At 38.3% G+C, this 16,936-nt stretch overlaps 1 protein-coding gene across 8 annotated transcripts; it reads right to left on the minus strand.

Moving 5' to 3' along the window:
- Positions 1–1,927: 1,927 nt before the first annotated feature.
- Positions 1,928–14,381, minus strand: LOC104000469 (uncharacterized). Of its 8 annotated transcripts, XR_010491712.1 has the most exons (18): positions 13,889–14,377; positions 13,777–13,827; positions 13,411–13,653; positions 12,607–12,705; positions 12,466–12,521; positions 11,263–11,374; positions 8,421–8,600; positions 7,993–8,250; positions 5,009–5,230; positions 4,722–4,922; positions 4,517–4,639; positions 4,084–4,353; positions 3,882–3,980; positions 3,279–3,805; positions 3,109–3,141; positions 2,762–2,843; positions 2,230–2,316; positions 1,928–2,097 (listed from the first exon to the last, which is right to left on the minus strand). XR_010491712.1 is itself a non-coding variant. In XM_009422531.3 (16 exons), coding segments are annotated over exons 1-16 (2,586 nt in total). In that variant the 5' UTR covers positions 14,000–14,377; the 3' UTR covers positions 1,928–2,315. The 8 variants fall into 8 exon arrangements, 5 of the variants coding, with proteins under 5 accessions (XP_009420806.2, XP_064984297.1, XP_018675393.2 ...); XR_010491713.1 differs by lacking the exon at positions 2,762–2,843; XR_010491711.1 differs by having other exon boundaries at positions 1,928–2,316.
- Between the last annotated feature and the right edge of the window lie 2,555 nt (positions 14,382–16,936).

The raw sequence follows: 16,936 nt of genomic DNA on the forward strand, positions 1-16,936 counted from the left end.
CTAGTAATCCAATTAATTGGTTCAAAGCATTGCATAATTTCAAAATCTCTGGAATTGACAACTTCCCTAATCTAAACTTTTTATGTTTTTGAGCACCCAACTCTAAAACCCTAGTTCTAGTAACCACCAGTCATGCTCGATCAGATGGACTGTAGTCAGAAAACTTTCCTTCTAGTTTCTTTTAAAATTCATCATCTACTATAATGAGAATACCGACATTGTTGTGCAAATCTAACAGACGAGACACTTCTTAAATCTGATGAATGGAAACATTCTGCTGTGCCCAATCAAGTCACTTGCTAACATAATGTATATATATACATATATATATATATATATATATATATATATATATATATATATATATATATATATATACATATATATATACATATATATATATATACATATATATATATATATATATATATATATATCTTAAAAGAAAAACTTTATTTTAAGAAAATAAGTCCTCCCATCTACTTTACTATAGAACACTGTGCATGCAACATAGTGCCCACAATCAAATAAAGAGTATAACAGAACAAACCCCAGAAAAGCAAGCAGAAAAGGAAGAAACAAGAGGAGATGCACACCTTTTGTCTCGAACTTGTCTTTAGAAAAAGCACAAGAGAAAGGAAGTCAAATATAGATATATCATGTAGAAGATAGATGACAGACGGCCCAGTGCAGAGGATTAACCATGAACCATGACTTGGATAGAGTTCCTTGTATTTGCTTCAGTGAATAATTGTCTTGAGGAACCAGAAAAATAAAGACAATCATGAAAATTCCTTTTGGCATAAGAACAGGAACGTGAATCACAATCAACATGGAGTATCAGAGTAGGGTTGCTCAATTATTGAAGATCAATGAAGCACAGTTTAGCATAAGAGAAGAAGGATCTTAGGAAACAAATTCCATGAGGATTTATCTCAAGAACAATCCCCACTTGCACCCACCCATATAACCCTCTCTAAATCATAATATGGACAAAAGCAATAAACTCACATTCTTCCTTTCATACAAATCATAAAATTGACACTTCCAAATAACAATGTTTCGCATCTCAAATATAATAGGTTCTTCCCTTCGGACGATCGACTCACACACAACTAAAAACTAACCGCACGAATCAAAAGCCAAGCAAACCAATTTCCCTACCCTATCAAGTTCTCCAAAGCTTTCGGAATGGCCAGTCTTGCTTGCGATTTGTTTCAACGAGTAATGGGAGATGCAGATAAGTTACAACATAACAGTATCTTCAACCAACCCATCAACTCATCGTAAACAAACATCCAAAAAGAGCGAACCAAAGAAATGAAGAGGAGGGCACGGAGAGGCGACCTGTCGGGAGACGGCATCGTGGGCGAGCAAGTAGTCCGTGGAGAGGAGATAGAAACCGGCGACGGAAGCCGTGGCGGCGCCGGCGACGAAGGACGCCAACCTCACCCGGAGGAGAAACCCCATCGCGGTTGCTCGCTCGCGATCCCTTTCTTCATCTGAGAGGAGAAGTGGGTTGTTTTGTTTGGACTTGGAACCAACTAACTTTTCTCTTTTAGTACATGTCTTAGGACACGAGCAGTGGTGATATGATCGTAGCCGATCCTAAATAAATAAAGGAAAAAAAAAGGAGAGAGAGTGAAGTACTTCTCTCTTTTAGTACACGTGTCGAAGACAAGTGGTAGTGATATGATTGCAACCGATCATAAATAAATAAAGGGAAAGGAACCGATCCTATATAAATTAGTACAAAATATCATTATAAAATTCTTTTCTCTTGAATTATTATCCAAATTAGCACAAATAATTAAGAGACACGCGGTTCCAATTTTTCTAATTCATCGTAAAAATAATTATGTAAGATTTGAATCATTCGACTCTTGATCTAGAAACAAAGTGCATTGTCCTTTTCGAGGTTGACATCTGGGAAATGCGATACCTAAGAAATTATTACAACACGAAGTTACAACGTCAAACGAAGGAACATAAAATAGGCATCATTTATAAGTAAATTAAACATATTTCACACGCAATAGTGTGCAGATAAAATATAAGCAGAACACCTTAGTCGCCACACCCGCGTCTTGCGATAGCCTCTTTTTATTGATTTCGCCTGAGAGACGTGAATTGTTAATACTGAAGAGACTCACAGCTTTATACTACAAAAAGAGCAAGGGGCCATCATAAATCCACAGCCTAACAAGTCCATCGACACATTTCAGTAACTACGGATCTCTAAGGATCAGTAGATAGCCAATCTCCCAGCAAGAGCTCTCGTCTCTTCTCAACACCAAGAGCTGACACATTTCAGTCCTGCATCACACGGAAGCTGATGAGAGTTCATTTCGGTAGCCTAATCCTTCGGCCTTCAGCCTGCTTCGGTACTTACTAATGTATGAACATTGCGAGCATAACAGGATTTAACCTCATGATTAATGATAACTAAATAAATTTAGTATATAATGAGCATGAAGACACAGTTCCTCATTTCTCAATATTGCATGTGCTGTCACAAAATCATTAAATAAGTGTAGTAACTTTTCAACCATGGAGAAGTTCAAAATCTGGAAAATCTGAACCAGGAGCAGAGTAACGCTTGAAACTCACAAGTAGATGCGTTAGATATTGCACAGTGCAAAGAAATATTGTTTCCTTTTTTGTTTCCAATTTGTAACATGAATCCAAGTACACATTGGCAGAGAAAAAATTTCCACGTGAAGGAAAAGCCCAAGGCTACGATTTAATAGAAAATTCTTACAAAAAGATGACACAGAGCTTTATCCTGAGTAAATTATCTTCAAACTTCCATTTGGCAGCAATTTCCATTCAATCAGTGGCTCCTGACATCCAACAAATCAAGTGTGTTGGAATTATCATCAGGCATACATGATATATTTAGCACCACCAGAACAATATGAAATTAACTAAATAGACATGCATGTAAAAATTTCTAAATCATAATACCACCAACTGGTTCAATTTTTTGGTCTGAAATGAAAAGATACATCAGACATCAAAAGTGACTTCAAAAGAACTTTTTAATTGTAGACATCAAGAGCACTTTATTGAACCAAAAGATCATGATTTCAGTAAACATGCACTTACTATCTCCTTGAAATTAAGCCAGCCCCAGAAGACCTGAAGGAAAACCAATAGCCAGTAATTAAATTTACCCAGACTAAGATTATATATATATATATATATATATATATATATATATATATATATATATATATAATCTCTCAAACATATGTATGAGGCAAAACTAATAGTACCTCCCCAGCTGCTTTCCTCCAAAACTATGTCTTCCATTAGTCAGTCCTTTGTTTTGAGGAGGAGACAAACCTGTTCTATCAAGGTTTGCTGTGTTTCCAACCTTGAAGTACAGAGATGAGTGACCAGACTTGATTTCCGATTGTGAACCATTAGCTTCTTGGATATTCTTTGATTTACTTGAAACTGTTACATCCGATAGCCCCTGAATAATATTTAATCTGACACCATTTGGTTGTTCATCCTGTCTCATCAAAATCTGGGTGCGTTTGTCACTAGTCTCTCCAGCATTAATCACAGCAGCACCATCTGCATAGGGCATAGTGTTTGCAGTTTTTGATTCAATTGATTGTACCTTTTTTTGGCGATTGACTTGAGAAACTGGGGTGACAGCAACTGATGGCAACAACGATGTGTAAGGAGCAGAAGATGCAGTAGCAGCAGCAACTTTAGCAACAGCTGCAGTTGCAGATATAATTTGCTGGGCTCCTTCTCGAAGGTGGATAAAGTCACCTTCAATAACAAATAACTGGATTCACAAAAAAAAAACTTTAATTAAAATTAAGAGTTCAAATTATCAAGACAATTCAAATGTAAGGACCTACTTCAGGATGACGAGTAACAAAATCATCAAGCTTTCCATAATGCTTCTTATAGTCATGCCAATGAAGGGGCGCAAGCATTTTGCCAAGCCTATTTGGTAGCTAAAACACATGTAGCACACAAGCTTAGTAAGAAAAAGAGAGGACTTCATATAGTGATCGACAAACTGGCTACGCAGTCTGGTGTCTACATAGTTAGACTTACCGTCGTACTGATTCTGATTCTTCCATCTGATCCAGCAGGCACTGCACGCACAATGCAAGCCAAAAGTGATCTTTCATCTAAGAGATTGGGATCCACTGGTGGTTTACTAGACATCAAAGTACTTGAAATTGGGGCAGCCAAGGCGGTAGATTCATTTGAACTGACAGAGTTTTTACTAGCGGATAACATTATGTTAGATGTAGGTTGTTGTTGTCCAGTTCTCGGCACCTGCTCTTGTGATTGTTTCCCTGCAGCCACAATGTCCTCGGCCTGCACAAGCAATGAAGCAATAATACTACATAAAACTATCTTCACACTTGTAGACTGATTCATTACCTTTTCTAACAAGGATATCAATGTTCACTAAGACATAAACTTGCCAGCTTCCTGCATCAATCTGTAACATCATAAGGCGGCTTAAAAGGAAACAAACCTTGGTTGCATTCTTCTTTTCTGGTGGCACGAACCCTCTTGCAGAGTCCAAGTGAGAAGGTGCATCTGAGGTCCCTTGTGATTCTTGGATAACTGGGTGCTGTTTCACATTTGATTGGAGCACCTAGCATCAAAGTTAGTACAACATTTAACATAAGACCTCAGAGTAATAATTAAGATCTAGAAATACAGTTTATATTGATAACCTGGACTTCATCACTAGAGTCAAAGCCTGAATGTCCAGACATCTGTTGCTGGTCTCTATGGCTGTTAAGATTGTCTAGATGAACCATCTGCATTTCACCAGGCATATCAAAGCTATAATGGGTATCTGATCTTAAAAATTCCTGCTCTGTCTGTGATGGTGGATGCTTGCTTTCAGGTATCTGTGAGATATCTGAAAGGGCCTAAAGGAGATATCTAGAGATTAATACTGGTAGTTGTATTATACAATCAACCAAAAAAAGCCTTTGAAATACTCTGGTACCCATACCTGTTGATTTTGCAAATGTTGTTGAGTTAGAACCACAGGCACTGATTGAAAATGATCTATGTGAGATTGTGGAATAGGTGAATTGCTGGAAGCTACAGCTTGTGGAACACCTAATGGATTCATTACATAAGGATGTAATGCAGCCACTGGGCCAGGAGGAATGAAGGCATTCATTCCAAGTATGGACGATGGCACAACAGGAACACTGGGGGCATGTTCAATCTGACAAGAAAAGAAATCTTGTAATGTTTATTCTGATTATACATAATATCACATGAGATTTTATCCATAAAGAGAAAAAAAGAAACAAGGTTTACAATAGGGTTCATAATAGGTCTCAAGAACATATTTTGATTCATTATTGAGACAAAAACCAAATACAGGGTTTAGATGGAATTGTTAGACCCAGAGTTGGTACCAAACTATACCCAGTACCACACAGGTACAACAGATGACCAATCTTGATATGGGATCAAGATTTTAATCTTTTCCAGGATCCTTACACATGGTGCAGTCCTTTTTAAACTGGGATCTTCCACCATTGAACTCTGAACAGGGCAATATCACAAGTTCAAAGCATCTAATTTTTGTTTTCTTATTTCTACAACTCCCTCTACCTCAAATAACACCACTAATCCTAATATATTTACCTCATCTACCTAGGGCATATATATGCCTCATTTAGAGATGTTAGTATTGCCTTAAATGGTTTTAACCCATTTTAATCTTCTATTAGAGGTATACTTAATTATTGCAAATGTAAAGCATTCTTCCTTTATTTTGTAACCCTACACATCCATATCAACATTCACAATTGAACAAATATTTTTGCACATGTTTCCTAATTGTTATCAGTGATTTAAAAAGCGCTAGGCGCCAAAAGGCGCCAAGGTCCAAAAACGCCCGAGGCGCTAGGCGCTCGCCCGAGCGAAACGAGGCGCTAAAATATAAAAATATAAAATATAATTAATAAATATAATTATTTAAAATTTTAAATAAAAATATAAAAATATATAATATAATTAATAAATATAATCACATTAACAGTATAAATCTGCTGACGGAGAAACGAGGAAGCAGCGGCGAGCGGCGGCAGCAGCGGCGGCGAGCGGCGACAGCAGTGGCGGCAGCAGCAGCGGCGGTAGCGGCAGCGGGAAAGGGAAAGGGAGCGGAAGGCGCGAGGAGCGGGAGGCCTCGAGGGAGGCGCGAGCAGCGGGAAGGCTCGCGGGAGGGCTCGCAGGAGGCGAGAGGGCTCGCGGGAGGCGTGAGCAGCGGGAGGGCTCGAGGGAGGCGCGAGCAGCGGGAAGGCTCGCGGGAGGGTTCGCAGGAGACGCGAGCAGCGAGAGGGCTCGCGGGAGGCGCGAGCAGCAGGAGGGCTCGCAGGAGGCGCGAGCAGCGAGAGGGCTCGCGGGAGGCACGAGCAACGGGAAGGCTCGCGGGAGGCGCGAGCAGCGACAGCGGCGAGCAGCGGCAGCAGGTTAGGGTTGGGGTTATATCGGTTTAGTTGGTTCGATTGAACCAACTAACAACCGAACCAGGACCGAACCAGACCTAAAATTCTGGTTCGGTTTACCCAGGCGCTCGCCCGAAGCGCCCAGCGCCTGGGCTCGGGCGAGCGCCCAGGCGGCGCCTGATTGAAGCGCGCCACCTGGGACATTAGCGAGGCGCTCGGGCCTCGCCTCGCCTCGCCCGAGCGCCTTTTGCAATCACTGATTGTTATATACATTAAACATGCTAGCCTTACAAATGCCCCTTCCAACCTAAAAGGGCATAAAGATATTACACAAAACTCTTTATTATTTCTCTTTTTTAAACATCCCACTTTGACTCCTTAACATCTTCATTAATCTATGATACCAATTTGAGTTAGATTCACATACTTCTGGAAACCTCTTGTTCATCTACCTTAGCTATGCTTTCAATATTTTTCTAAGCTGAAGTTAGACTTGATGTATTTTGGTAGTAGTTTTTCTAAACTTAAAACACGTAGTTTCTAACATTTGTCTCCATGGCTCAAGTTCAAAATCAATCTCAACTAAACTATCATCAATGCATAATAATATCAACAACATATACCAGAAAGGTTTATCCTGAATACAGTAAGTTAATCATTTTACCAAAATGAAAACATAAGGACTCAAAGCAAAACTTTAGACGTACACCTACAATGCTATCCTTCTAACCTACCACAAACTTTCCTTAGTCAAAAAAATGCATATGCAAACCTTTATTCTTCCCTAGATGTTTCTCACTGATTGTCTCAATAAAAAGATAGGTCTATGGTGGATCTTTTAAGGTATAAAATCAAATTAATTTCTGGAAATACTCACTTTGTATGTCAGTCTTTGTTCAATCACCCGCTCTCAAAGTTTCATATATGGATCATGCCTAAGTTGTCCAAAAGACTAGAAATTTAGAATGATAAAATTTCGGGACTTTGAGTTAGTGAAATACTAAAATCTTCTAATTCTAGCTACAAGATAATATAGCAATAGAGCATGTCTTATAAACCCACATGAAAATGATTTTCCAAGGTGCTTATGCATCTACAAGCAAGAAGTAAATAAGGTCAGTTAGGAATAAGGGTGTGAGAGCCAAGGTTTCCTCACTAGAAACATTAAAAAAGAACTAATAACTCTGTGGCCAGTGGTGTTAATGTTAACATGGCTCACGGCAGGAACATTCATGCAACCGGCCCAAATAGTTGGGATCTTATGGCATATCATCGTTATATTTCCATGCAAGAAATAAATTTTGAAAACATAGGTCACTGGATATATGGATTTGCCCTCCCCCTCTCAGCCTGACTAGATATGAAGCAAAATAGTGTGAGAACTCAACATCATGGTACTTTTTTTTTAACCTTTTCAGATCCCAATGAATAAAAGAAACATTGGTTAGTCACTTTGCATATCATGAGAGATTGTTGACAATTGACCACAGTATAAAAGGAAAATTTTAAAATCTTTAATACTTCACCTTACCTTAGAAGATGAACTGGAAGATAAAACATGAGATGAAGTCCCATCTACACTTCCATTAGATGCAAATCCCAAGTGACCATTTGATTTGCCACCATCTATCACATTAATCTGATTTCCATTATACGAAGATGAATCGGTTGAGTTTTCATGAGTAATTTGTGAACCATCTTCATAATTTCCATTCTTTTTCCTTGCCTCAGCCAATTCCAGCTGAAGCTGCTGTATGGCTTGCAGATGATGACGCTCCATTTCAACAAACTAGCAAAAGGCATCAAACAACAAATAACAGAAAGAGAAAGATGCCAACAATCAAAGCTAAACATAATAACCAATCACAAATTTACTGCAATAAACAAGCAATCGATATGTACATTGTAATAAACAAATCAAAAGAGACTAACAGTGAAACAAAGCATTTGCCATCTAACCTGCCTTTGAAAACCAATCCAATATTGGTTAAACTGCTCTGTGCGTTCTCTTAGTTCAGCTTGCAACGACTGGTTAGTGGAGGACTGCAAAGCATCCATTTCTTGAACCCGTGCAACCCAAGCTTGTGCCTCCCTTAACTGTTCATCCTTGAAAAGAATAGTTTCTCGTGCAACTCTATGCTGAAAGAAGAATTTGTTTAAATATTTCTTCTTTTATAAATTAATGAAACCAAAGGATATACTCTATTTTAAAAAGGAAGATGAACAATCAGACAAACACTACAGAAATGCAAAATCATAAAACAAAACCACCAAACAGAGAATGCCTACTTATTAGCAAATATTAAAACTAATTCACTGAAAAATTAGCACAAAACGTTTCCAAAAATAATTGAAACAATCAAAAAATTCAAGAAAAACACTGTACAAGTGACTTTGTGATGCTCTTTGTAGAACATTTGTTCTGCTGTTCGGTTAGCAAATTCAGCAATTGTCTGATACTGTGTTCACAGTAGCTTGGACATTTATATACGTGTTTGGCATTCTCTTGTAACAAAATGCCTCCAGTCACATGATACATCAATTTCAGCAACTGGGAATAATCTTCTTAAGTTGACACTAACAAGTTCTAGCATTTTTACCATAAAACTTCAAACATAGTGTTGTCATGACATTCCATCACCCACCCACCTTCAAAGCCTAATCAATAGGTAGTTGGATCAGCAACATATAATAGAACTTATCGGGGCTCAATTCCTTGATCTGTTATAACCCTTAAATACAGATTAGAACATCACCTTTTCTTGGTACTTTGAATTCACCTAACATGCCATTAAGCATTGAATCATGAGAAGAGCATAGATGTTCATTAACTCAAGGGCCTCCAAGTTATAGAAAAATCCAAATAAATTACCATGAATGCTACTGACTACACCAGGAAACTATCACCTGAATTGCGACTTCCCAAGCATTCATAAGAATGCACCAAGTTGTCGAAACTGGAAGCCATCATATTTATTCTGAATCCCAGCAAGAAGAATATGCCTTCATAATTCTACTTTTTGAACATGGCTAATGGCTGCAAGCAATTATCACTCCACAGATGCGCAAACACAAAAAGTTTATTGTTTATTCATACATATTGATACATGTGTTGAGTAAATTCACTAGTTTTCACAATAGCCTACAGTGTCTTAGAATACAGCAATCAGATTCAAGTCCATGTGGCAGATCTGAATCCTGCCTACTTAGGGTCCATTTGTTACATGGAAAGCATCCTGGGAATGAGCATGGCGTTTGGAATCTAATAATGTCTTTCTCATTCTAATTACTGAGTGGAATCAGATTATCCATATAAACTGGAATCTCATTCAGGACTCACCCTCAAAATTTGATCGTGATTCCTAGAGATATTTTCTGCTTTCAAACCCTCCTTCCTTTATAACCAAAACAATATAGATATACATACTTTAATTAAAATAAACTTAAAACAACACAGTGATAAAAACATCATGATTTAATGATTAAAACAAAATATGATATAATATGTCATATAATATAAATAGCTATTGAATTGAAAAAATGTAATTACAAAATATATAAAAATAATATGCTATATTAAAAGAATTGTCACCCGGAACACCATAACCCCTTGGAAACATGATAGAAATTTGACATTGCAAACAAAACCCACTTCTGACAACCTCCAAACAACATTACCTAAACATTTACTAGAATCATCCCATTCAAAACTTTTATGTATCTACATATCATTGTTTTTAACCTAATTAAACAAAAAAATCTAATAAAAAAACAAAAGATCTAATGACTAGCAAGATAAATTTCTTATGTAGTTTGCAATCTAGGTAGTACAATTAACATCACAACTTGTTTAGCACTATACTCAGCAATAATGAGGGTGGTTCAGTGCTTATGGCTCCTGCCAATATGGGATCTAATACACAATCTCCCCGTTCATGCAGAGTAAGCTTTTTTCATGACTCTAAAACCTTGATATCGAACTCATGGAGTAGCACCTTACAAGAAAACGTATGTGATTTTATGAACACTTGCGAGCAGGGTTTGTCAATTCGTGTACCAAACCTATCTTGGAGATTTGTCAGGTCAGTACATATCGATCTGTACCGGTGTATCGACACATGGTACGTTGGGGCATGCCAATGGGGACTTGGATAATCCGCATCTTGAATCGTCAATCGGACCGGTTAATATCGCCCGTACCATATTGACTCAGGCGGTACAACAAACGTTACTTGCGAGTAGGTTTACAAGCTTAAAGCATGAGCAGATATGCAAAGATTGTTATGTGACAAGATGACAACAAAAATCTCCTTATGTAGAAAGAAGGCCTAGAGAAGAATATTGATTCTCACATAACGTGATTAATGACTAAAGAGTTGCAAACTTTGTATAAAATTTTTTGTCTTCCATATGATCCACATGTGACATAGATGTCCCTTATTCAAGTAGGCCATCCAAAAATCCATTGGAAATCCACGTGTGACTTAGAATGTGGCCTGACTTCTTAGAAGCTGACAAAGCTTGCTGTCATTCCTAACCAAAACTCGATTCCCACAATGCAAATGGTGTTAGGTTATTACCAATTGGCATACACACGATAGACACTTTCAATAACAAAATAGGGTCTTTCAACAACCATTGCAAAAAGGAGAGTAGATATTACCTAATGCTAAAAGTGTCATCAACTGTTAACACAAGATATCACTTTATCAGGATAGGTCTCAATTCCACCGAATAGAAGGCAGATTTCAATCATCAAAGATAAATTTAAAAAAATAGGGAAAAGAATTGAGGCATCAACCTCCTCCTGCAATGCAAGGATCTGACTCTCTTTCTCTTGAATATGTTCTTGGAGATCACGAATTTGGCTCATATGTTGTGCTCTTTCTGCTTCCGAATTATCAAGCTCCCTTCTGCATAAGTTAACAGTAAGCCCATGGCAAACATGCAGCAGACTACTTTGAACATGCAGAAGATTATTCAATTCAAAAATATATACATTGAATTTGATAGGCCAACAAAATATGACTTACGAAGAGGGAGATCCCATTACCATATTTTTTAATAAAAAGCAAGATGAGGTTCCATATGATGCCCACATTTTTCTCCTACAATTTACTTTAATTAAAAGGAACTAGTCATATTTAAGAGACAATAGCTAAGTAAACACCCAACGTTGTTTATAAAACAAAGGCAATGGTGAATGCTATGTTCAAATTGCTTGCAGAATAAAAAAGTTACCAAATTTGTTGGACCAATATTGTCGAGAGCAACTTTAGTTAGACTATGCCTGATGTCAACAAGTAGTCATTGGAAGAGAGCCACAAGGTATAGGTTAGCCACTCAATTGTTACTATTAAAAAATGTCAATATGGAAGAGAACATGTGAAAAACCATAAGCATGATAATATAATGTAACAGCAAATAGTTAAGACACCAAAGGAAGAGCAGCTGAATGTTAGCTTATCAAGAAAGGCATATATCAGTAATTCATCGTGAGATAGTTAGCCAAATTTATCTAATTTGACTGGACCTAAACATCACTATAACTCAATTAAATTGATTGTCGAACAATTAATTCACAAATCAATATCATCTTCTCTCTTAGTTCAAATCATCTAATCATGATCAATTCAAGTTTATATGAATTGTACATCAATCATTAGTTTTTGTTACCATTTTATTAATGCTTGGTACTTAATAGATCTTAATGATCCAAACTTATCCAACCGACCATGAATTTCTATGTAATGATATTTTATATTTTTTTAATTCATTATTAATTATATAAATCATAATTTGAGTTTAATTTACTTGCCCTTTTTGGTTAATGAATTCATATAAATGGGAAAGATTTGTTTTATAAGACAATTGTGAAACCAATAATGCAAGATTTAATGAAGGCACAACCAACATTGGTTTTGCAAAAAATTACGAAACAATCATTTAGTATGCAACATTTAATGAAGAACCAACATCAATTTTTAAGAGGAATGTCATATACCTGAAGGTGGCTAGCTCTTTGTTTTGTTCTCGGAGAAGATCTTCTTTAGCCCATGCCTAGCCAAAAGCGAAAGAGAAAAACAACCTCAAAATAAAACTCAAGCTTCTCACTCAGAAGGAACAAAGAAGATGAGAAACAAACCGCTTCTGTGTCAATTTTCATAGCTCGTAGCTCCCTATCCTTCTCTTCTAGTTTCCTCTCCAGCTCAAGTATGCTTTGTTCCCTTTCATGTAGTTGCTCCTGTTCAAAGAGTAATAGCATATATAATAAGCTAAGCAGGCTCCATGAATTAGTTATTGGATCTAAGTGAAGTAAACACAACCAGACAAACACATTACACAAACAACAACAACAGACTTTGAACACAAAGCATAACAGAGATAAGGCCAACTTAGCTAAGAGCACGTATAGGCAACTATATTTAACCTACCTGGATGTTAAAAATTAGACAAATTCTATTATTAGTAATTCACAACATTCCGCAAAGCAGCTGCTAAAAACATCCGAAATCAAATTTCAACAGTACATCTCTATCGTGCAGCCGAGAATAAATGTAGAATGTAGCATCAAATCCCATAACAACCAAAAGCTTGATGTTGACTACTGACCAAGAAAAGTTTAACTCGTGATATAGCGATCTCGTCTGAGACACACAACCTTAGCCTTTGAAAATTCAAGCACAAGTTGCACACGATTCTGAAGGGGCCCATGCAAGTTTATTTGACTACAGAAAGCAAAGGAAATTTATGACAGCAGCTGGTAACATTTTAATGTCAACCACTCCCACCAACAAAATCATTATTAGAATTAGAAAAACCAATTATCACAGGCAACTTATAACAGTTGGCATTCCCAGAGCCACGAAACAGAAACACCAGGAATCCACATTGATTAAGCATAAATCTTAACAATATCGTGAACGATAAAACTGAGCATGTCAGAAACCTTTAGATCGGCATTGATATTCATGTGCTCCTTGAGCTGCACTTCAAAACTATTCTGCACTTCCAAGATCTCTGACCTGGCAATCACCCTGGCCTGTAGTTCAATCTCCATTTGCTGAAGCTCTTCTCTTTGCCTCATGATTTCTTGCAGCTTCCGCTGCAATATATCACCATTCAACTCGGCATCATCAGCATCAATTGTGATCGCACAGTAGTCCACCCGCGACCCTGTACCCACCTGCACCTTTCGACAGCAGTTTTACCCTTAAATGATTAGTCCTCCATCCGGAAGCACATTGTCACTTACTCAAAAATTCTTTGTTCTACGAACTTGGCTTCTCAGACAACAAGCTAGGCGAAAAAATACCTCGTGTATCGTTCTCTCAGCTGATTGTCCCAATTTAACATGCTCTTGCTCCTGCGGATGACGAAAATCTTAAGTAAGATCCGAAACACAGCTACACACCATTAAACCTTACCTCGCTTCCGTTGCTCCGAAAGGAGTGCTCGGGGATGGCACGCCACTCCTTTTTGGCAGCCTGGGATGCGGGCACGGGAACGGCTCCGCCAAGGCCCGAGGGAGCCTCCATCGGGTCTGACAGGCCGGGAACGACCCCTCGACAGGGCCGATCGAGCACAGCGCGAGGGTTTTCCGCACCCAAGCGAGGACGCTCGAGCCTCCAAGACGGGATCCCAGGAATCAAGAAACGGTCCTAGGGTTTGGACGCGACCGCGCGAAGGATCCTCCGCAAACGAAACCCTAATTCTCGAAGCGAGTCGGGGTAGGTTAAGGAGAAGCAGGATTGGGCAGGCGACGCGGAGGGGAATGAGGGGGGGGGGGGGGCTCGAAGTGGATCGAGACCGCCGATATGGGTGGAGGAGGAGGAGAAGGAGGTTGATGGAAATTTGGGGAAGCGAGAGGCGGAGACACGCTCGCCGATTTATAGGGGAAGGGGATGGGGGGGCGATTGGGGGAGGAAGGCAGCCGAGTGAAGCGGGTCGGTTTACCGGTGTGTGGGTTTCAGTAGCCGCTCTGGCCACACTAAGCTTCCTACAGCCCACAGTGTGGTCGTCTTCGAAGGTCCAACTAGCGATGACAAATGGCTCGGGTACGCACCCGCGTACTTCGCCCGAATCCGATTACACCTAACCCGAGTATATTTCGAATCCAAATCGAGTGGCTCATTGTTATTCCGTCGTCATAATAATAAACACGTTCTAATCCAAACCGATAAATAATTATTTTTTATTTATAAAATAAAATAAAATAAAATTTTCTATTCATAAAATAGATTTTTAGGTAAGTCAGAGGTGGCAATGGTAAGATCGTTTCTTCTTTTACATGGATATTATATTATAACTTGTTCATTACATTCATGTATTTATCAATTACTTGCTATATAGATATTAGTGCCACCAACAAGGTTTAATCCATAAACACATTGCATTTGTTGGTGTCAACAACTTTAAGCTGTGGCCTCGGGGTCGATACGGTTGGATTCGGGTCCGAATGATTGGGGATCTTCCTGAGCGACCCTTGAGACCGTTGAGGTGGCCGATTGCGGTGGTTCGATTGCGACGGGACGGTCATTTCCTCCGGAAGGGAACTCCTCGCCTGAGCACGCGGTGGGAGGCGCTCCATCTTCGTCCCAGCACACAGGTCGGGTCGGGAGGCTCGATCCGACCCCTCCAACGATCAAGTTAGTTGATAGTCTTAGGGGGTTTTTGGCTTTGTTTTTTCTCCTTTTTTTTCTCTGAACGCAAGGGTATTTATAGGGAAGGTTACCGTTGCCTGATGTGCCCGCTTGTAGGGAGCAGGATCGTACTCCTTGTAACGTCTAACATCGGTGTTGGCGTGGTGTGAAGGACCGGGCACGCGCAGGATGTTAATGTGCCTCAGTCGACGTTCCGATCTATTTTGGCCAGGCACTATCAGGTCAACCGAGGCGCGAGGCGTCATCCGAGCACAGCTGACGCATCGCCATTATTGCCCTCATCAGCATTGTTCCATGAACCGTCTTCTAATCATGCATTGGTTGATGATTGATAGAGATCACGTAGACATTCTAATTGACAGGCTGATCCAAGTGAACATGGTGGAAGAAAGTCATGTTAGTTTGGACTCAAATGGATGTTTGATTTAGGTAGAAAATTGAGTGGGAACTATTCCATGTAGATTAAAAATTGTAGATGGAAATGTAAATGATGTTTGATTAGTGGGTTTTTTTTTCCTTCAAAATACATGACTATTTTTTTTCTAACACTATATATTCTTGAATCTATATGTCTGACTTGACTTAAACTCGATCTGATTCATCATTAATTTTTCACATTGTGACTAAAAAGGTATAAAAAAAAACTAAATAGCAAAATCATCGAATCAAGCTTACTAAACATTATCTATTTTTATTAAATACTTCTAAAAAAAATCAAAGACATTTCCCAACTGCCCTCCTTGAATCGAGACTTATAAATATATCGAGCAGCATAGGAGGTCAAATGATTCATAGAAGTAATAAAAAGCATCTTAAATATTTAAATTTAATAACAATCACGATTGATAGTAGTTTATTTATTTATTTATCACATAAATATTTTGCTAGTATAGCTTTCGATTGTCAACTTAACATGATTAAGTCGATCCGAACTAACTCGTTTATTTGAATTTTAAAGTTTGATCCAATCAAGTAGTTTTAACAAGAAGATCATGATTATGAGAAATAAGCTAATTTTTATCATCATCATCATCATCATCATCACGAGTCTTTCTCGGTCGATACGGGTTGTTCGAAAAAAATATATTTAGGATGAAATTCACTCGAGACTCATCGTTAGAACGAGACTAATAACCTTTACTTAGATCTCGGATCAATTTAAAATTAAATATACTCTTAACACGTGCAAGATGTTAATTCCAAAGTCAGAATGGAGTGTAAATATTCTATTTCTAAACCTTGGTAGGATAAACACATATAAAATCTCCATTTGAATGGTATTTCACATGCCACACCCAATCTTCTTCTCCATAATGGGCATCAGGGAATCTCATTCTCGAAGTCCCAACAATGGTCGGTCAAGTGTTTGCTTGCATTAGTTTATATGAGAGAGAAAGAAAGGCATGCATTATTTCGACACTAACCACATTTGTCTTCTCATGCACATGCATTTGAATCATAAATAATCTATCAGAAGTTGAATTATGATTGAGAGTTTAAGATCTGATCCTAATATATAATGTATCTAAGTACAAATGGGAATGGATTATGTTCTATTTTTTTTATCCTAAACCACTTATCTTCTCACTGATGTTTGGATCTTCCTCCTTTCTAATGGTTTTTTGTTGTCTATGTCATTGCCGACCATTACTCTATCTAATCTTTAACTAAGTTCAAGTAGGATTAGGTCTCCAAGAAGATATGGAGAATGGAGTTCCATTTTTTTTTATCCTACACTTGTCTTCTTTGGTTCCTACCATCACTATACGTAGATCTTCTATTTTATCCGTTGGTGTATCCGATGATGTTTGC

This window comes from Musa acuminata, chromosome BXJ2-10, assembly GCF_036884655.1.
Source record: "Musa acuminata AAA Group cultivar baxijiao chromosome BXJ2-10, Cavendish_Baxijiao_AAA, whole genome shotgun sequence".
NCBI classification, from domain to species: domain Eukaryota; kingdom Viridiplantae; phylum Streptophyta; class Magnoliopsida; order Zingiberales; family Musaceae; genus Musa; species Musa acuminata.

What these genes read in the sequence shown, in the direction of transcription:
- LOC104000469 (XM_009422531.3), bottom strand. Translation starts at nt 13,999, where the DNA reads ATGGAGGCTCCCTCGGGCCTTGGCGGAGCCGTTCCCGTGCCCGCATCC. An exon ending in ATATCAATGCCGATCTAAAG is followed by an intron (nt 12,706 to 13,410) that starts GTTTCTGACATG and finishes CTCTTTGAACAG; the next exon opens with GAGCAACTACATGAAAGGGA. An exon ending in AACATTTGCAAAATCAACAG is followed by an intron (nt 4,923 to 5,008) that starts GTATGGGTACCA and finishes TATCTCCTTTAG; the next exon opens with GCCCTTTCAGATATCTCACA.